The 19,195-nt window shown below is 55.6% G+C and overlaps 5 protein-coding genes across 5 annotated transcripts; 3 read left to right on the top strand and 2 right to left on the bottom strand.

Annotated features, from left to right (window-relative positions):
- Positions 1-182: 182 nt before the first annotated feature.
- On the bottom strand, positions 183-4,909 carry BU26DRAFT_528028 (uncharacterized protein; the record flags this gene model as incomplete). Its single annotated transcript, XM_033830825.1, has 3 exons — positions 183-4,455; positions 4,575-4,730; positions 4,854-4,909. 3 exons carry the CDS (start codon positions 4,907-4,909, stop codon positions 183-185), a joined length of 4,485 nt encoding a protein of 1,494 aa, XP_033690253.1.
- BU26DRAFT_514999 (60S ribosome biogenesis protein Mak11) lies at positions 4,853-6,818 on the top strand. The gene has a single exon (XM_033827958.1). The coding sequence runs from the start codon at positions 5,210-5,212 to the stop codon at positions 6,785-6,787; it is 1,578 nt and encodes a 525-aa protein (XP_033690252.1). The 5' UTR covers positions 4,853-5,209; the 3' UTR covers positions 6,788-6,818.
- Positions 6,819-6,839: 21 nt separating this feature from the next.
- BU26DRAFT_152807 (uncharacterized protein) lies at positions 6,840-11,724 on the bottom strand. Its single transcript, XM_033820011.1, has 6 exons — positions 10,913-11,724; positions 10,273-10,864; positions 10,056-10,221; positions 9,613-9,867; positions 9,310-9,564; positions 6,840-9,231 (listed from the first exon to the last, which is right to left on the bottom strand). Exons 1-6 carry the CDS (start codon positions 11,409-11,411, stop codon positions 6,931-6,933), a joined length of 4,068 nt encoding a protein of 1,355 aa, XP_033690251.1. The 5' UTR covers positions 11,412-11,724; the 3' UTR covers positions 6,840-6,930.
- BU26DRAFT_475994 (uncharacterized protein) lies at positions 11,568-14,674 on the top strand. Its single transcript, XM_033825556.1, has 2 exons — positions 11,568-14,176; positions 14,230-14,674. The coding sequence occupies exons 1-2, from the start codon at positions 12,038-12,040 to the stop codon at positions 14,392-14,394; spliced, it is 2,304 nt and encodes a 767-aa protein (XP_033690250.1). The 5' UTR covers positions 11,568-12,037; the 3' UTR covers positions 14,395-14,674.
- A 1,714-nt stretch (positions 14,675-16,388) lies between these two features.
- On the top strand, positions 16,389-18,957 carry BU26DRAFT_514995 (glucosamine-fructose-6-phosphate aminotransferase). Its single transcript, XM_033827957.1, has 4 exons — positions 16,389-16,409; positions 16,494-16,564; positions 16,636-16,867; positions 16,997-18,957. The coding sequence occupies exons 1-4, from the start codon at positions 16,405-16,407 to the stop codon at positions 18,768-18,770; spliced, it is 2,082 nt and encodes a 693-aa protein (XP_033690249.1). The 5' UTR covers positions 16,389-16,404; the 3' UTR covers positions 18,771-18,957.
- The last annotated feature ends 238 nt before the right edge of the window (positions 18,958-19,195 follow it).

The following is a 19,195-nucleotide window of genomic DNA, read 5'->3' as shown; positions in this document are numbered from 1 at the left end:
AAGATATATACAGTTCAGGGGGCGAAAGGTCGCGGACCCTCTAGAGCTGCTCCAAAAGTAGGGTCCTCTTCAGTCGTGCGCTCGTGCTTCATCGGCTTGCTTTCGCGCGTGGACTCCTGGCTCTCGCGGTCCTCTTCGGTAGCGCTTTGCTGCTCAATCGGCTTCCCTTCGGGCGTGGACTCCTAGTTCCGATTGATCTGAGCTTGTTGCAGACCCGGGCTCTGCTGCAATTGTGGATTCTGCGGTGTCGCGCTCCTGCTCGGTGGCCTTGCATTCATGCCCGGACTGCCTGCTTGCTGGGCGCGCTGTTGGCTCATCAACCGTTGCTGTTGAACGAGCTGCTGCTGATAGTTCTGGACCGCACTCGGAGAAGGGCTGTTGGCCATGACGCCGTTTTGAAGATATACGTTGTTACCGATCTGCGGGGAATTGGGTATGCCAGAGGAGCCAGCGGCTGCGTTTATTGCCTGTGCGCGTTGTTTAGCCAGGAACCGAGTGAGATGATCAGAAGCAACCTTTTGGACTTGTTCTTGGGTCCATTCCGGATGTTGTACCTTTAGATTATTTTGAATTTGTAACAGCTGAGGCATGTGGCCGCTAGACAAGGGGCGCGCTGGGCTCTGCATATTGGAGTTGGCCTGGTTCATCCGAGGAGACCCAGCGTTGTTGGTCATTCCATTCATTGTCGTGCTCATGTTTCCGTTCATGTTCTGTCCAACCATGGCGGCCATCATATTGGCGTTGGTCATCCCGTTCATTGTTATGCCTTGGGCAAGGTTGCTGGCCAGGTTGATCTGCTGTTGCTGTTGCTGCAGCTGGAATTGATGCTGGTTAGTGTTCGAATACTGGCCCCTTTGTTGTATCAGCATTCGTCCTTGATCCGGTGGAGGCATTCGCTGGGAGCTCTGCATATTGGGCTGCATCTGAGCTTGTGGGACGCCCGAGGAACCCATAGCCAATCCAGACATGTTTCCGTTGGGAAAGTTCGCTTGCATCGCATGCTGAGCTTGTTGCGCTCGAGCGGCCATAGCCGCATTGGTAGCAGCAGCGCTATGCCCTTGTTGAGAATTGGAAGTAGCCATCGGCGTAGGACCATTTGGATTATTTCCGGGCGTTCCATTGCGCTGTTGTTGGTTGGCACCGTTAGCCATACCGGCAGCTTGGGCTTGCATTTGCGCTTGACGCTGCGCTGCCACTTGCTGCACCATGTCAGCCCCAACGACGTTTAACAGTAATGTGCCACTTACTCTCGTGGCCATCTCCTGCTGCATGAGCATCCTTTGCTTCGCCTTTTCCTCTCGTTCCCACTTGATGCGACTCATTTCTTGAGGAGTCTGAACGGTATTTTTCAGTGGGGTCTGCTCATGCGCCTTCCTTAGCGCGGCGGCTTTCTGTGACTCCGCCTGCTTATGCGCGATCGACTCGCGTTTCCGCGCTAACTTCCGCATTCCGTCGATGATGGCGAGGTGTCTGTTCTCTCTCCGCCTCTCAACACGAATAGGCTGTGTGGTGCGCCGTCGTGGTTGCCCTGAAATACTCTGGCCGTTTTGCGCTTGCTGTTGCAGCAACTGCTGTTGAGCTTGATGCTGTGCGAGAACGGTCCTTGCAGCTTGCTCAAGTCGACTCTGATATGTGCGGAAGTACTGAGTTTTTGACATCTCGGCAGGCAAGCCCTCCAGCTGTACCCAGCGCTCGAAGCATTCCCAAGGCGTGCGTCGGCCGGATCCCGAAACGAACAAGGACGGCAGCGAAAGCTGCTGTGAAACAAGAGACCAATTGAACGTGTACTCCTTGACCAACGCCCGTAACTTCTGATCTTCTTCCCAGAGCCACTGCGAGGAATTCCGATTTTCGAAGAACGCCACCGAAGGCATCGGATATTCCGTTGGAGGTCGGAATTGATGCGCGGCCTGTAGCCGGTCGCGAACATGCCTATTCTCTGGGTTGAATAGAGCAACGTCCGTCATCTCCGGCGGTAGATCGTTGCGATGGAAAAGTCTCCGGCCAGGTGTAGAGGGCATTGAGTGTTCGGCAGAAGTCCCAGATCGGCTAGGTGGCGTCGACGGCTCGTCTTCGGAATCGTACTCGTATCGGCTGCGCTTCCTTGGAGGGCCCCTTACTTGCGAAACAAGCTTTCCCGTGACAAACTTGGAGACAGGAAGGATAGGTGGTTCGACGAACGACAAGGGGGTCACATCGTTCGATCCTTCAACTATCGGCTCGTACATCGGGAGCTCTCGTAGCATAGCTTCGCTGGCAGGCGTTCGATCGATCTTCATAACGACGTCGTTGAACCCTAGCGAGAAAAGACCAGCAGGGGGGTTGGTGCCAAACGGAGAAAGGGGCTCTTCGTCGTCTGCGAAGGACTCACTTTCTGTCTCATTTGCACCCGAATGAATGAGGTCTGGTGTGGGAGCATCGTTCATATCCTCGTCGGCATTGCCATCGCGTCGAGCTGGCTTGGGAATACGGGCCCTTACGCGCAAGGACGCTCGCTCTTCGGGTCCGCTGTTGACATACTCGGCGCACCACTCTGCAAAGGTAGCAGCAAGAGCTTTCTTCCATTTCCTTTCTTCCTTGAAGTCAGTTTGCATCCACTTCATCTCGGCGAGGAGGTGGTCCAAATGCGTGGTCGGGCGTTCGGGTTCGTGGGATTTCTGTAGCTGGCGCAGGGACCACCGGTTGGCATTTTGCAGCTGATACACCCTCTTGAGGATCTTATAATCCTGTTGCTCCCTGATCATGGCAAGCGTGCCGGCAGTCGATAGTGTCTTCCTTGCAGACGCCACTAGCTCTTGTAGAGGTGCCGATCGTGGCGGATGGTGTGCCTGATATTGGAACAAGCCCTGGAGATAATCCCTACCTGAATCCTGCGATGCCCCTTGAAGCGATGCATAGTCCTCGTTATAGAGTTGCAGCGCTTTCGCAGTGCGGTGGGTGTCCGGCTTCGCGAAGATGACGGTCGAGACTCCTTTTTGCTTTTGCTCCCGGGATTGAGGGCGCACAGGACTGGCGGAGATTGAGAGATTCCTCGAACGAGGTGTCAAGACTGGCTCGGGCGCAGCCTTGTCTCCCTTCTCGCCAATGATCTCGGAAACAGACTTTTGTCGAATCGCTCCTGATGAAACTCGGGTTGTCATGCGTTCTGGGCGGGTAGGTTGAGGCTGAGGTGGAGCCACTTGCTGTTCGTTGACCGGAAGTGGGGCGTCATCCATTTCAACATCGACATCGGCAGGTGGGGTGGGATGTTCGACTGGCGCCAGCTGGTGAGGCTTCGCGGGAGCGCTCTCGGCCACCTCGGATTCCACCGTCGACGACTCGGGAGCAGTCGTGGTTGGGGTAGGTAATGAATCTGCTGCTGGTTCTTGTGTAGCCTTCTGATCAACAGTATCTGCGACCTCGGGTCGGATTTCACGCGCGATATCTTCAGCGTGTTCTACCAATGCTTCCGGTCCGGCAGCAGGAGCTGCCTGCGATTCACCCAGCCGACTCTTCCCGTCTCTCGCAAGACGAATTGCTTGTTCATCTTCGATCTGTCTTTCAACATCGTCCGTTGGTGGGGTTTCGGCGCGAGCTTTCTCCCGAGCTTCGCGCAACTGCTGCTGTAAGACGCGCTCATGGTCATCCTTGGCCTGTTGCGCTGCAGGATCCAGTAGGACGGTATCTCGGGGCTGGGGCGGGATGCGTTCACGGAATGATTCCGTATCCGGGCTTGTATCGGGCGAGTGGTGCGGAGCATGAGGAGTCGCTTGCGAGTATGGACCAACAGTGGAAGACGGGGACGAGGCAAGATCGGTCGGCGCATTCGCGTGCGGTAGTGCGAGCTTCTCATCTTCTTTTCGTTCCCTCTCGGCGATTTTCTCTAGCTTCCGTTCCGTCTCTTGCAATCGTGCTTCCTGTACCTCTTTCGGGGGCAGATGGACTACCTGTGGTGCTCTAGGTTTGTCCTCGCTCTTACTTGGTAATGAACTATCTACCAGCGAGGCACTGTCCTCTGCCGTCGGTGGAATAGCATCCTCTGGCTCAACTGATGGTCCATCCGGAATAACTTCCTCTTGTCTTGCGTCTTGAATAACGGGAGCTTCTGGTGGTGCCGCTGGAGTTGGCTGCTGTGCCTCAACAGGAGCCTGGTCGGCTGCCTGCTCTTCGACGGGTGCTGCGTCATGCGACGGAGGTTCTACGTGGGGAGGAGTCGAGGGATGTTTGACGATTGGAACGCTATCCTTTGGCACGGGCGCTTCGACAGGCGGTAGTGGCTGGGTCGCGACAGACGGCGAGGCCGATGCGGCGCGAAGCTGTTCTTCGAGGCTGGTATCGACGACAGAAGCGGGCGACGACTTCGTAATTGTGGGAAAGTTGGGCTTCGCCAGCGCCTGGAATGGGAGAGTAGGCGGCAATGATGGAAGCTGGGTGGTGTTGGGGAATGGAAGAGTTGCATCGTTGAAGCGTCGACCTCTGCAGGCAGCCGTCAGTGGAATGCGACGACAACATGCGACCGCGACGATGTGGAAGCCGGATAACAGGGTGCAAAAGATATAAAGAAGGAGAAGAATAATAATCTATCTTTATCTTACTTCGTGATGTCATTTTCGTCGAGGAAGCGGGCCTCATTCTCAGCCGGCTCGTCGCTGATGAGCCAGTCGTGCGCCTGCGGCGGGTGCCCTGCGTTCAGCAGCGCCGTGTAGTTGTAGAGCTCGCGCAACTTGCGCTTGCGCGAGAGCTCGCAAGTCCTGCACACCCCGATATCAGCACCACAACGTCCAAATAAACCAAAAGAAGCGATTTTCCCGTGTCGCATCGAGCAGTAGATTCAAATGAATCGCGGTGCGACAAAAAATCGGCGAGTTACTTACGCGATCTCATTCTTTTTCTCCCTGGAATACGCATCACGAAGGCCGTCGAGGGACATATGAGGACCGACGATCGGTGGCCGACATCCGTTTTCCACGAGTGCCGCCAATGTGATGGATTAAAGCGTGTCGGGCGCGATGTCGTTGATGGAAATGTGGTAGGCAATACACAGACTGATGGGGGACGACTTGGGGTCGCAAGAGTCGTGAGAGAAGGAGGGCCGCTCGCGCCCTGGTCACCGCCCGCCCGTGATAAGCTCCTGCCTAGCCGCAACCGGTTAGCGGGGCGGCAGAATTTCCTCAAAATTTCGTGTTGCTGCTGCGATTCCTCACCACAACAGTCGCATCCAGGCGCGATTATGGCAAAACGGAAGAGCGAATTCACCGACGAGGTGGGGCCTGCGAAGGCGCTGAAGAGCCGGAAGGAAGATGCTGTGTCCACGTCAAAGCAGCCCATACGGAAAGAGTCTCCGGCGAGGAAGAGCAAGGAAGGCGCTGCAAACGGACAGGCAGTGACAGAAGCAGAGAGCAAGGCACCCGTTACCTCGACAGCAAGGGAAGGAGATTCAGAGACCACCACGTTCCAGATCATCACGGGTTCCTACGAGAGGGTTCTGCACGGCTTCACCGCAACGATTCCCCAGACCCTCGTGACTGGTCACGACGACATCCCAGCGGACGACCCTCCCACTATCAACTTCTCTGACACCTTCCTCTTCAATGCCCACTCCTCCGCAATCCGCTGCCTCGCCCTTTCCCCACCATCGGACGAATCCTCCAAAGTCATTCTCGCAACCGGCAGCACCGACGAGCGCATCAACCTCTACTCTCTCTCCACCTCCCCATCCGCACCCTCAAAGTCAAAATCAAACCCTCAACTCCCCACCCTCAATGGCACCTCCATCACCGAGAACTCCAAGAACAAGGAGCTCGGCTCTTTGCTTCACCACTCATCCAGCATCACGGCGCTGTGCTTCCCCACGCGGAGTAAGCTCCTAAGTTCAGCAGAGGACAGCACGATAGCTATTACGCGGACCCGCGACTGGACGCCCCTCTCCACGATCAAAGCGCCGATCCCCAAGCCGCAAGGCCGACCCAGCGGCGACACCGCAGCACCCGGCGAAGTCCCCGCAGGCGTCAACGACTTCGCCGTCCATCCCAGCATGAAGCTCATGGTCAGCGTGGGCAAGGGAGAAAAATGCATGCGTCTCTGGAACCTCGTCATTGGGAAGAAAGCAGGCGTGCTCAACTTCGGGCGAGAGATACTGGCGTCAGTCGGAGAAGGCCGGTTCGGCAGCGGAGAGGGCCGAAGAGTCGTCTGGGATAGGGAGGGCGAGGAGTTCGCCGTTGCGTTTGAGCGGGGCGTGGTGATTTTTGGAATCGATTGCAAACCCAAGGCGACGATCCTGCCGACGCCGAGGACGAAGGTGCATCAGATGCACTACCTACCAGGAGACTCCCGGAACACGCTGTTAGTCTCGACAGAGGACGGCCGCATCATGCTTTACGACACTAGCTCGATCACGTCTCCTCCTGATACCGACAAAGCAGATGACATTCCCTCAAGCACCCTGGTAGCCCAGATAGGCGGCCCCGGAGCCGGTATCACAGGCCGGGTAAAGGACTTTGAGATCCTGCCACTACCCAACACCGAATCTACTGCCTTTATCATCATCACGGGGAGCAGTGACGGCACTGTGCGTATCTGGAGCCTAAACGCGCAGGATCTCAAGGATGGCGCGGACTCAGAGAAGGGAACGGGATTCACGGCGAAGGAGGTAGGCAGGTTGCTTGGGACATACTCAACAGGGACGCGCATCACCTGTCTGAAGTCATTCATCATGACGGGTAAACCCGAAGAAGTCGACGAGGAAGAGCAGCAGGCGGAGGAGAGCGAGGAATCGGGAAGTGAGGATGATAGCGAGTCGATGCCCTAATAGATATACCACATGCATAGGATCTCCACACACCATTAAGATCATGCAACTGTCTGTTATTTGTATTCATGTATGCTTGCTTCGCAATCTAATGCCTCAAAGCGCACCAAGCCCAAACACCTCCCAATGCCCATCCTGTCCCCTCACAAATTCATCGTCACAGTCATACTATTACTATGTACCAGCAACGTCGGCGGCAGTCCTTCACACAGCACCTCCAAGTCGCTAATATACTTGACGCTTTCAACTTCGCTCTCACTCGTCCCTTCGACGGGGCTCGGCAGCGTCGTAAACACTACCGCGGTATCATCCGAGGTCTGCCTAATGAGCTCGTTGAGGATCAAATGCTGTGCGCGGCAGGGCAGGTCGTTGAAGGAGAGGGGGATTGCTTGTTGGATGGGATAGCCAGATGCTTGGGGGTTTGGAGCGATGCTGGTGGAAGAGAGCGGGGACCGTGCGGTGGAGCCGGCGGATGCGGTCGCCGCCAGTTGGGATGGCGACGCTGAGGTGGAAACCGGGTCTTTCTTGCGGGCGGCGGTCGGGGATGGCGTGTCCACGAACATGATTGAGGGACCTTGAGTCTCTTGTGGAGCGACTGCGGTGCGTGGCGTGGGCTTGGACGTGAACTTTGGGAGGGACTGGTGTCGGATCTGAGGGGGCCGCACAGGCTTTGTCCTCAGCGAAGACTGGCTGCCTGATGAGCTTGCTATGCTCAGGGCTTTCCCTTTCGTTGTGAGAAGAGCGGTATCGGATGTTGTCGCATCAGGATGGGGCTTCAACGGGGTGACGGAGTCAGTTGTTGGTCGCTCCTCCTTGGGTGAGCCTTTCCAGATTGCCTGGCGCAGTCCAAGTCTCTTCGCAAACAACGGGATGCTCATGGGACTACTCGTGGTATTGGCTCTCCGGAGCGGCGTGATCGGGCGTTCGTCACTCTCCTCGTCGGATGCATCTAGGTCGTATTCTTCGAGGTCGTTTTCGCTCGCCGCGACCTCGCTCTCGGTAGTGATGGCTTCCTCATCGCTGGCTGTCGGCTCGTCGTCTTCACTAGACGAGGTCTCGCTGTCACTCTGAGAGAGGAGATCCGCAGGCAGTCGCTGCGTGCGCATCCCAATATTAGCAACGATCCCACCCAGATCACCCACCGAAGCCTTGCGTTTAGTCCGTCGCAGCATCTTACGGAGACCAGCAAACCTTTTGGACCTGGACTCTCTTCTGCCGTGCTGGAATGATGCAGTGGGCCACTGCCTGACTGCTTCTAGGAGGTCAGTCGCTTGAGCAAGCTCCTGGCTAGCACTCATATCTCCAGGGCGTCTTAGCTTCTGAATATCCGCCCACCATTCTTCATCTTCCAAGGCATCGTTGACGTCCTCGACGGCTTGAGCAAAGACTCCATCTTGCCTCCCATTGATGATCACTTGATACATCGTCAGATCACCGCTCGCTAACCAGAACACTAGTACCTCTGCCTCGATGCGTAGATTCTTTAGCAACGTAGTAACGCGTCCTCTCTCTTCCTCGACGTCGCTCTCATACTCGACAAAAACGGCCACCCTTAGCTTATATGTCCGCTTCCATGATGGCACAGTGTGCAGGATGCAACCAAGCTGAAGGATGAGAGTATACGTGTCGAAATTAGTTGTAAGGATGTTTTTCTTGGAGGAATCTTCGCCGGCAGTGGCAATCTCTGCGGACATCTGGATTGGCCACAGGTCGATATACTTCTTGCTTGGCTCCTCTTCCGTATCCCTCAGCCCAAAGAGCTTCATCATTTTTTGCTTTGTCGTAGGTTTCGACGAGGGGACCTCTAGCTCTTGAAAGCCCTTTGCAATTGCAACGTTAATCTGAAGCCGCATTATGAGATCCTCTAGGATTGTGACGTAGTTTTGAATGCCGATCGCAGTTTCTGGTCTCATGGCATCGGTCGGTAAGATACCTGAGAGTGTATCTGTCTGCCTTCGCTTTGCTGCAGCTTGAATTGCCTTTCTAGAAATTGGATGATGTGCAGCTTTGCTTGTCGGTCGAGAGGGTTGTGGTGATGGGATATCGATAAGCGGTTTCGAGTCTCTCAATTCGCCAAGGTTATAGAAGCCCATGACAACAATATTAGGTCTCATGCCTCCAAGACCCGCACCGAGCACGATGTTTCTAGCACCCCACTCGACAGCCGGCGAGATCGCAATGTTAACAAAAGCTTTGATCTTCGAGAAATCGATATACTTTGTCCACGACTGTTGCTGCCGACGTGCCTCTGGCACTGCGGAACCAAAATCCTGAGAGACGATGACGTGGCCCAGAACAAATAGCGCGCCTTTCTTGAGGGAGTTGCAGAATTGAATGAGCCTGTACTGGCGACGGGGATCATTGACTAAAAGAAGGATCTGCGGTCTCCAAAACTTGACATGCTCTTGGCGTAGGCGCAGCAGGTACTTTCGGACTTGGTGGTACTGGCAAACAATTAATCTTGAACACTGAGTGGCCTAAAAGCCTTTGGAAGCAGTTACGCCCCTAGGAGATTAACTTACAATCAAGCTCTGACTGACATCACCCCATGGCTTTGGCGGCGTCGTATAGTGGATAAGTAAGAAAATGACTATGAGCAGGGCAACGCAGGCTGAAGCGTAGACGCCATCCACAAAGAACATGGTAGCTCCGGAGACGATTGCACCGATGGCAGCAGTCTGCCAGTTGAAGAAGTGAAACGACGGTCGGAAGTTGGGAGCGGACCCAATCTTTAGAAGGAAGCAGGCGAGATTCGTGACCAAGAACGTCATTAGATACTGCGTTTCTCATTAGCTTTGCTGCATAGCATAGGACGCGATTCTTACAGTCATGGTGATGAACGATGCAATCTGATTGATATCAGAAAGCATTGTAAGTTGGGAGAGGATGTATGTGACTACGATGGCGAGCGTGGGATCGTCAGCCTTCTCCGTGCCTTGACCAAAAACTGAGAGACCGGGAAGTAGATGGTCTCGGGCGAGTGCCTGAAGTAGCTTCGCCGAGCCAATGACGCCCATGAGCACGGAAAACGCTGAGGTCGCAAATTCTCCTAGAAGAATAACGACACCAGATATATTCGTCTGTAGGGACGTTAGCACTTGCAGATGTTAAATCTACATCCCCCAATGTCCGGGATAAGGTTGTTTGCACGGGGAGGACTGTGTATGAACCGTGCTTCATCTCCGCTCAGGGCTGTCGCGACCCACCGTAACCAGCACATGCGGCGGCCCATTATTCTCGCAATGGAAAGTGGATGACGACAACTCACCAGTTGAATAACATTCGTGTTATTGTAGAATGAATCGCGAGTGATGGTTGCTGCCATGGCGAGAATAACGATTGAATACAGTGCGAATGTCAGCCCAAGGCCGTATAAAGTGCCCTTGGGTATCGCTTTGGATGGATGCTTGAGGTCACCTGACATGCTAGCACCACTTTGAGAAGTTAACAATTGCTGGCTTATTAGACTAGGTTGCTCCACTTACGCAAAAATACCCCCCGTAGCGGGGAAGAGAATGCCAAACATATCCTGAAAAGTCTCGCGATGCTTGTGCTGGCTTCCCGCTGCGCCTCTCGTGAAGTGCGGCATGAGGTTCTCCCGAAATGTGGTCAGGCTTAGGCCGGTAAAGCTGATGCCCTTCGTCTTGTCGTAGAAGGGACCCTTGATCAGGGCCGATAACGGAATGCTGAAGGTAGCAAGAAGTAGAATGACGAGCAGGCCGTTACTACATCGCGCGAAGATACCACTGCCAGCCAAGCAGATGGCTGTACAGATCAACAGCACGATGGTGGCCCAGAGGAATTGCCACCAAAAACCTTGTTGCATCCAGTTGGACCAATTGCCCGTTTCGCTGCCGAAACTCTCAATAAAGCAGTCAATAAGGCCAACGGCATTCATACTGGTGTTGAATACCATACCCAGGTAGAAGACGATACCGATGGAGCCGCCAAACTCAGGGCCCAGACTTCGGGAAATGAGATAGTAGGCACCGCCACCACGAACAGTCCCGTTGGTGGCGATGGCAGAAATGGACATGGTAGTCAAGAGATTGATGGCGTAGCAAGCAACGAGTAGACCTACCTGCGGTTAACTTCCTACTCTTCGCTGTGAGGGTGCCCACTCACCCATCATTCCCACCACACCGGTCTGACCGAGGATGAAGCCAAAGCGCAGGAACATGAGAATGCTCAGCACATTGAGCGTTACTGGCACGAAGACGCCAGCAAAGGTTCCAAGCTTATCAGTGCCACCGACAGGCCTAGGAAAGGCACCAGGTCTGGGTCTGACAACGTCGCTCGTTGACCCCCTTTTACCCTCGGGTACTCTAGCTGGATGTCTCGGCGACTTTGACCTTGACGTGCGGAAAGTTCTTGTGAACCATTCTCGCATGGAGTCGATTCCGTGATCCCTCTCTTGAGTGCGTTCTTCAGTTGAGCCATGGTGGTTGGGACGGTCCGCCAGATTTAGAAGCGGAGTATCCTCATTCGGCGAAGGCGATGCAAGTATTGAACCTCGCCGATTCAGCTGTTCAGCGTCGTCCCTCGCAACGCGTGTAGCAAAGTTCGAATGGGTCCTCGGCGGCATCCGCCTGCGTGCCTGCAGCCCACCGTCATGGTCGGTCATGTTCTTGACCCTCGGGCCACTACGTCCGGTCACGAGGTGGTGCTGCGGCTGTCCGTGCGGAGGCTGTTCGACGAATTGGTGCTAGGGTCGGTTGTTCGGTCAGGACAGGTTTCATGCAATCAGACCGGCCGACGGAGACATGGACGGAGCCAGAGCTGCGCGCGAGACATTCGCATAGACAGAACGAGGCGAGGAAGGAGGCGAGGAATGCACCCAGGGAAAGTTTTGGTGGAGTGGCTCTCTAGCGGCTTAGCCTGACGTTTGATCCTCGCAGGGTCCCGCGTGTGACCCGGCCACCCCACGCGCCCCACGCCTCGGTCCCTGCTCGTCTCGACAACACGGCGAATGACCTCAAGCCGCTTCCGCACACTCTTCAGTCAACCTGCTGCCGGCTCTGCACTCTCTTCGCGCCTGCACAGGAGCTTGCACTCGTTCCTTCCCGTCCGACTTGACTCTGAGGCTCTCCGAATACCTCGAAAACGCCCGTCGGAACTAGCAATTCTCTCCGGGTTCTCTCTTGTTCTCTCCCGCTGTTACACGAAGATTACTGAAGCTTCTCTCTTGGTGCCAGCAAAAGCTCAACAGCGACAGAAGGCCAACCGTAAAATCCCTACTCGTATGCGAAGATGGCGAACGACCGCCCCGAACCGTCGAAACCCCGTGCGGTGCGTTCGACATCGAGAGACTCTCGTCAAAGCTCTGCAGCAGGTTCCGCTTCTATTCCCCGCGCACACTCGACAGCACGGCTGGGCTCTCCGGTGCCTTCTGTCCAAGGAGGCTCCCCAGCCGTACGGCAGATACCTACGCCAGGCCAGCTGGCGTCTGAAGAGCCATCGACATCACAGACGCCGCTTCCAGGTCGCGCGGATCCGCAGTCTTCACTACCCGGCCCGGGCGAGTCAGCTTTGTCATCAGCGTTGAGAGAGTCTTTTGGGAGAAGCCCGCCTCGATTCGGGACGCCTCCTGTACGAGCATTGTCTCCCGCGCCCGACGCCCCTTCCGGCCGCGGTCCGCCGAGCAATTATGGCTCCTTCGATGCGCGAAGAAGCTCCCCCGCCGTTCCTTACGAAGACCCCGAGGTCGTTCGTCGCCATTTGGCTGGCCCACAGAAACCGTCGTACTCGAACCTGTCTACCCAGTATGGCTCGCCAAGCAGATCCCAGCGCGGCATCATAGAAGAGGCGGAGGAGTACCCTCGCGGGAGGTCTGGGTCATCGAGCTCGGAAGAGGACTTCTCCAGCTTGCAGTTGCAGGGTGGAGATATTACACGCCAGATATACAGGTGGACCGAACAGCAGGAAGCAGAGGAGCGCCAGAAGACGAAACGGAGCAAGAGCTTCTCGTCCTCCCGCCCTCGGCCGGACGACCATGCGCTGGATATCGAAAGGATAAAACAGCCGGGAGGCTTCCGACGAAACTTCATACGCAGAGCCGCCGGCAGTCCATCTCCCGCCCCCGGCCCCTCCACTTATGGCACCGTGAACCAGCCACGATCGCAGCCTACTGTCTTCACGAACAACTTCCTAGAATTCCTGACACTATATGGCCACTTCGCCGGTGAATCACTCGAAGAGGACGACGAGGACCTTGGTCCAGACGAGTACTTTTCTTCGGATGCACTAGACTCTGGCGAACACACTGACGAAGAGGGACACGAATATGGCGAGTCTAGCGCTCTGTTAACTCCCGGCAAGCGGAGGAAGCGGAAAGCGAAGCTGGCAGGCAAAGGCAGCCCCACGGGTGCTGCACTGCTGCTACTCAAGTCATTCGTCGGCACCGGCGTCCTCTTCCTGCCTCGCGCCTTTCTCAACGGCGGCATGCTCTTCTCGAACCTCGTCCTTCTGGGCGTAGCCGGTCTATCTTACTTTTGCTTCGTTCTGCTTGTTACCACTCGACTCAAGGTCGAGCACTCTTTTGGCGATATGGGAGCCCATATTTACGGCAAGTGGATGCGCAACATGATCAACTTCTCGCTCGTCATATCCCAAATTGGCTTCTCCTCCGCATACATTGTCTTCGTCTCCGAAAACATGCAAGCCTTCGTCCTGGCCGTATCGGACTGTAAGACGCACATCCCGATTGGACTCATGATCTTGATGCAAATGGTCGTATTTCTCCCGCTTTCTCTCTACCGGAACATCAACAACATCCAGAAGCTTGCTCTTGTCGCCGACGTTTTCATTCTCGCTGGCCTGGTCTATCTGTACTACTACGACATTCTAACCATCGTCGGTCAAGGCGGTGTCTCGGATATCGCCTACTTTAACAAGAATGACTGGACTCTGTTCATCGGAACCGCCATTTTCACCTTTGAAGGCATCGGTCTTATCATCCCGATTCAGACCGGCATGAAGAACCCCCGGAAGTTTCCCGGTGTCCTTGGATTTGTCATGATCATCATCACGGTCGTCTTCGTCAGTATGGGCGCTCTTTCTTACGCGGCCTTCGGATCGGAGACCAAGACGGTGATCATCTTGAACATGCCACAGGACAATAAGTTCGTCAACGGCGTGCAGTTCATCTACTCGGTCGCTATCCTTCTATCGACACCGCTGCAGATCTATCCAGCCATCGAAATCACAAGCCAGCAGTTGTTCAGCAGAACGGGCAAGTACAACCCCTACGTCAAGTGGAAAAAGAACTTTTTCCGCTTTTTAATGGTAGCGATATGTGCTCTGCTGGCATGGGTGGGCGCGAACGACTTGGACAAGTTCGTCGCGCTTGTCGGAAGTTTTGCTTGCATTCCGCTGGTGTATATCTATCCGGTAAGACTCCTTGGAAGGACGTACTCGACACCTCTCTTGCTAACTCGTAACAGCCCATGCTCCACTACAAGGCTATTGCGCGCACCTCCCTGGCTCGTGGCGTAGACGTCGCTGTCTGCATCCTCGGCTTCGTAGGCATGGCCTATACCACCGTCCTTACTGTGTCTAGCTGGATAAACGGCGGGGCACCTAAATCACGAGGGTACTGTGATACCTGATGATCCTTTGCTGATCAGCCCTTATGTCGATACATCCGATTTCTTTCATGTATTACTGCCAGCATTCAGCGTCGGCCTGGGGAAGCATCGTCTACTAGCCTAGCTATTCCCTTTCCTTAGGTTATCTCTGCTGAAGAGATGTAGCATATGTCCGGCGAGTTGTTGGATATTGTTGAGCTTGTGCGGTGTTTTGATTTTGCGCATTTAGAAGCCATGTAAAGATTGTAGAACGAGATATAAGTACAGCACAGCAAGGCTCACGCCATGATGAAACAACCTCAAAAAAGTATTTCCAAGGTGCTATAATGTAACCGTGTTCGAACAAGGCATCCGCCAGATCGGTGAAGAGGGCATGAGCAGGAGGCAATGTGGCGAGCATTCTTCATACCCATTCATAATCCCCTGGCCTGCCACCCCACGAGAATCGCCACCCACCCTATGCGCCACAGCTATGCGCGTGGACAGTCGGTGAAGAGCTCTCCGAGAATTTTCCCAATTCTGAGTTCGTAAGTCCTACCTTCGTACGAGAACACGCCACGGTTCGCTTGGAGTTCAAGCGTACCATGCATGGCCGCAAACGGGCATGAATGATGTCTTCCATTAATAAGGCTGCCCAGGTGGGCTGCAGCTGAAGACTGCATGTGAGCCGCACCCGCCGCTCAGCACTCCCCGCGATAAGACCATGGTTGGCGGAGGTTTCGCACAGCGGGGATACAGGTCAGTCAAGGCAGAACGGATGGAATGTTGGCGGCGTGAGTGGTGGACGGCCTCAAAGTCGTTCTGAGAATGATTCTAGATACGCTGGAAAGCGGTCAGGCAAAAGCAACAAAAGTTGAGGCTGTCGGTGAGCTGAAGTGCCTTCTTGGTAGCGGAGCACTAAGCTTTTGGCCAACGTCCGAGGGTGCAGTAGCTGCAGAGCTGGAGAAAGCAACCGCCCTTCTCTGCCAATTGCAGCGTGGTAAGTGTACCCTGATGTCTCAGCCCAACTCACGTTCAGCGTTCGCTTTTCGCCATAGGTGGCTCACCGCAAGCCACCCTGGGTCGACAGAGAACTACCGCACCGCTACTTGCGTGAGATCAGGGCGTGCAGGAAGGGCGTGGACGGGCGAGTCGTTCCTCACCGTCTGATAGCAGCCACAGCATGTGGAGCCCGGGTACGAGCAGCAGCCCCCTCCAAGGCTTCGTGAGGACGTCAACGGGATCCAAGCAGCCGGTGCGCTTTATTGATTGGCGGCGATGCCGACCAGGTTCGACGTGCATTCCCGCACAGGATGCCGTGCTGACGTCTCCGTCCGTGGTGTTGAGCGCTGTCCGCGTGCAGAATTAGAAGCAGATTTGCTAAGCGGTTACGAAGCGGGCAAGTACGGTACCTACTAGCCACAGCAATGCGGCGCCGGCCGCCAGCAGGGCGCGCCCAGCCGCCGCAGACTGCCATTGTCGAGAGAAAATAGTCGCTGGTCTGAAAGAATTCGAAGCAGGAGGTCCGACAAAGGCTAGTGTTGCTATTTTGGAGCTGCTGCGCCCCGAGGTCCCTGAGAAACAATAGTGGCCGATCAGGTACTGGGGCGCGCGTCATTGGCCAGGCCAGCATGGGGCTCCGATCGCAGGGCCTCCTCCCGAGATATGACGAAATAGGAGAAGGAAGAGGAACGGATGCGCTGACATGGCGCTGTGCGAGGAGGGGTGCAGCGGGCACGAAAAAGGAGCGTATTGAAGGATGGCCGATTAGTTTGAGGGCTACGCCACCGGTGCAGGGGCGCGTCCGCAGAGGCTGCAGACGCGAGCCTAGCAGCTGAATCTATGTGCGTTATGTGCGTTATGTGGAGAATGCCCATGCTTGGCCCTCAGGTCCAGATATAAAGCCAAACAACAACACCGCTCTTTTGCTCCTCTCCTCTCCCACTGTCTTCTGCGTCACCCGTCAAGTCTAGCACCGACACCTCAATTGCAGCCTACGACCCCACGACCGCTCCTGTTTACCGTGCTACACAATCCGTTCCTGGTCTCGCTATGTGGTAGGTCCCCCTCCAGCTGCCCCGCTCTCCGACGCAGCTCCGCCAGCTGCAGAACAATGAAAGCTGACGACGCCCTCTTTGCAGCGGAATTTTCGGCTACATCAACTACCTGGTGGAGAAGGACAGGAAGTACATTCTGAACACGCTCATCAATGGCAAGTGCCCTGTCTGCGCCTGCCGCAAGCTGCATAGCTCGAGCCTGAGGCTAACATCGCCTGTCTTTCAGGCCTTTCGCGTCTAGAGTACCGTGGCTACGACTCGGCCGGCCTGGCCATCGACGGAGACAAGAAGAATGAGGTGTTCGCGGTCAAGGAGGTCGGCAAGGTCGCCGCGCTGAAGAAGCTCGTCGAGGAGGCCAGCTTCGACGAGACCAAGGTGTTCGACTCGCACGCCGGCATTGCTCACACTCGATGGGCCACCCACGGCCCGCCGTCGCGCGTAAACTGCCACCCGCACAGGTAAGCGCTGCCAGCTATCCCCTCGGACAGCCGTCAGCAGGCTGAAACGGCTGGTCCCCGCCGTCGGACGCCCCGGTGTCACCCAATTTTGATCTTCAGCTGTGTGCGGGGCTAACTCGCACTTTCCAGGTCCGACCCCAACTGGGAGTTCGCCGTCGTCCACAATGGCATCATCACGAACTACAAGGAGCTGAAGATGCTGCTCGAGGGCAAGGGCTTCAGGTTCGAAACTGAGACCGACACCGAGGCCATTGCGAAGCTCTGCAAGTACATCTACGATGAGCACCCGGACCTCAGCTTTGTGGCCCTTGCGAAGACGGTCATCAAGGAGCTCCAGGGCGCCTTCGGTCTCCTCCTGAAGTCTGTCCACTACCCCCACGAGGTCGTTGCGGCCCGCAAGGGTTCGCCGCTCGTCATTGGCGTGCGAACGCAGAAGAAGATGAAGGTTGACTTTGTCGACGTTGAGTACACTGACGAGACCACTGCCCTTCCTGCCGAGAGGGCGTCGCAGAACGTTGCCCTGAAGAAGACAAACAACCTCCTCGCTCCTCCCGACAAGTCGCTCCTCCACCGTTCGCAGTCCCGCGCTTTCCTCTCCGACGATGGCGTCCCGATGCCAACCGAGTTCTTCCTCTCCTCCGATCCTTCCTCCATTGTCGAGCACACCAAGAAGGTTTTGTACTTGGAGGATGACGATATTGCCCACATCCACGAGGGTTCGCTGAACATCCACCGCCTGCAGAAGGACGACGGCGCGTCCAACGTCCGTGCCATTCAAACTCTGGAGATCGAGCTCCAGGAGATCATGAAGGGCCAGTTCGACCACTTTATGCAGAAGGAAATCTTCGAGCAGCCCGAGTCCGTCGTCAACGCCATGCGTGGACGTCTCGACCCGGTCAACAAGTCTGTCACCCTGGGAGGTCTCCGCCAGTACATCACCACCATTAGGCGATGCCGAAGGATCATCTTCATCGCCTGCGGTACCTCGTTCCACTCCTGCATGGCGGTCCGTGGTATCTTTGAGGAGCTGACTGAGATCCCCATTGCGGTTGAGCTGGCCTCTGACTTCTTGGATCGCCAAGCGCCTGTCTTCCGTGACGACACCTGTGTCTTCGTCTCTCAGTCCGGCGAGACTGCAGATTCGCTCATGGCTCTGCGCTACTGCTTGGAGCGCGGTGCCCTTACCGTTGGTATCGTCAACGTTGTCGGCTCCTCCATCTCGCTGCTCACCCACTGCGGTGTCCACATCAACGCTGGTCCCGAGATCGGTGTCGCCTCCACTAAGGCCTACACCTCGCAGTTTGTCTGCATGGTCATGTTTGCCCTTTCGCTCAGTGAGGACCGCGCGTCCAAGCAGAAGAGGCGAGAGGAGATCATCGAAGGCCTCACCAAGGTCTCGGATCAGTTCCGGGAGGTGCTTAAGCTCGACCAGCCTATTAAGAAGCTCTGCGAGAGGTTCAAGGACCAGAAGAGCTTGCTGCTCCTCGGACGTGGCTCGCAGCACGCCACTGCCCTTGAGGGCGCCCTGAAGATTAAGGAAATTTCCTATCTCCACTGCGAGGCCGTCATGTCTGGAGAGCTCAAGCACGGCGTGCTCGCCTTGGTCGACGAGAACCTTCCTATCGTTATGATCCTTACCCGGGATGACATCTTCAAGAAGTCGTTGAACGCCTACCAGCAGGTTATTGCCCGTAGCGGACGACCCATCATCATCTGCAACAAGGATGACCCCGAGTTCCCGCCGGAGAAGACCGACAGGATTGAGGTGCCCTCGAACGTCGACTGCCTGCAGGGTCTGGTTAACGTCATCCCTCTGCAGCTCATGGCCTACTGGATGGCCGTTGCTGAGGGTTTGAACGTCGACATGCCTCGCAACCTTGCCAAGTCGGTCACTGTGGAGTAGAGGAAACGTTTGGCTCTTTGGATCGGCGTCTTTAGAGGTTGCACACTGGGCCGGCTATGTATGGATTGGATCGGTGTTTAGAAGCTTTGAATTGGGACCAAAAGGTACTGCAAATGTCTTTGATTTGACAGATGATGGAATGCGAAATAAAGGAAGGGCCTATGTGGCAGGGTTGCTCAGGTCTAATGCCAGCTTGAATGAAATCTGTTCATGAATCTACCTGTTCCTCATGCTTTCTACTTTTGAGACCCGAGTCGTGTTCCTGAGCTTGGCAGACAGGGATCCCTGCATTGCGACATCATGCGGGACGGCGCTTGGTGGGCTGTTTCGTTCCTGCATTCTTGTGCCTCTGCCTCCGCAACTAAACACCCACTCGCACTCTTCCACGAGACACCCAAAGCCTTCTTATACTACCCCCAGCCCAC

The sequence above is a fragment of the Trematosphaeria pertusa genome, assembly GCF_010094035.1.
Source record: "Trematosphaeria pertusa strain CBS 122368 unplaced genomic scaffold BU26scaffold_2, whole genome shotgun sequence".
In the NCBI taxonomy this organism is placed as follows: Eukaryota; Fungi; Ascomycota; class Dothideomycetes; order Pleosporales; family Trematosphaeriaceae; genus Trematosphaeria; species Trematosphaeria pertusa.
Note: the sequence above shows the minus strand (reverse complement) of the source record. Positions and strands in the feature narration are given on the sequence as shown.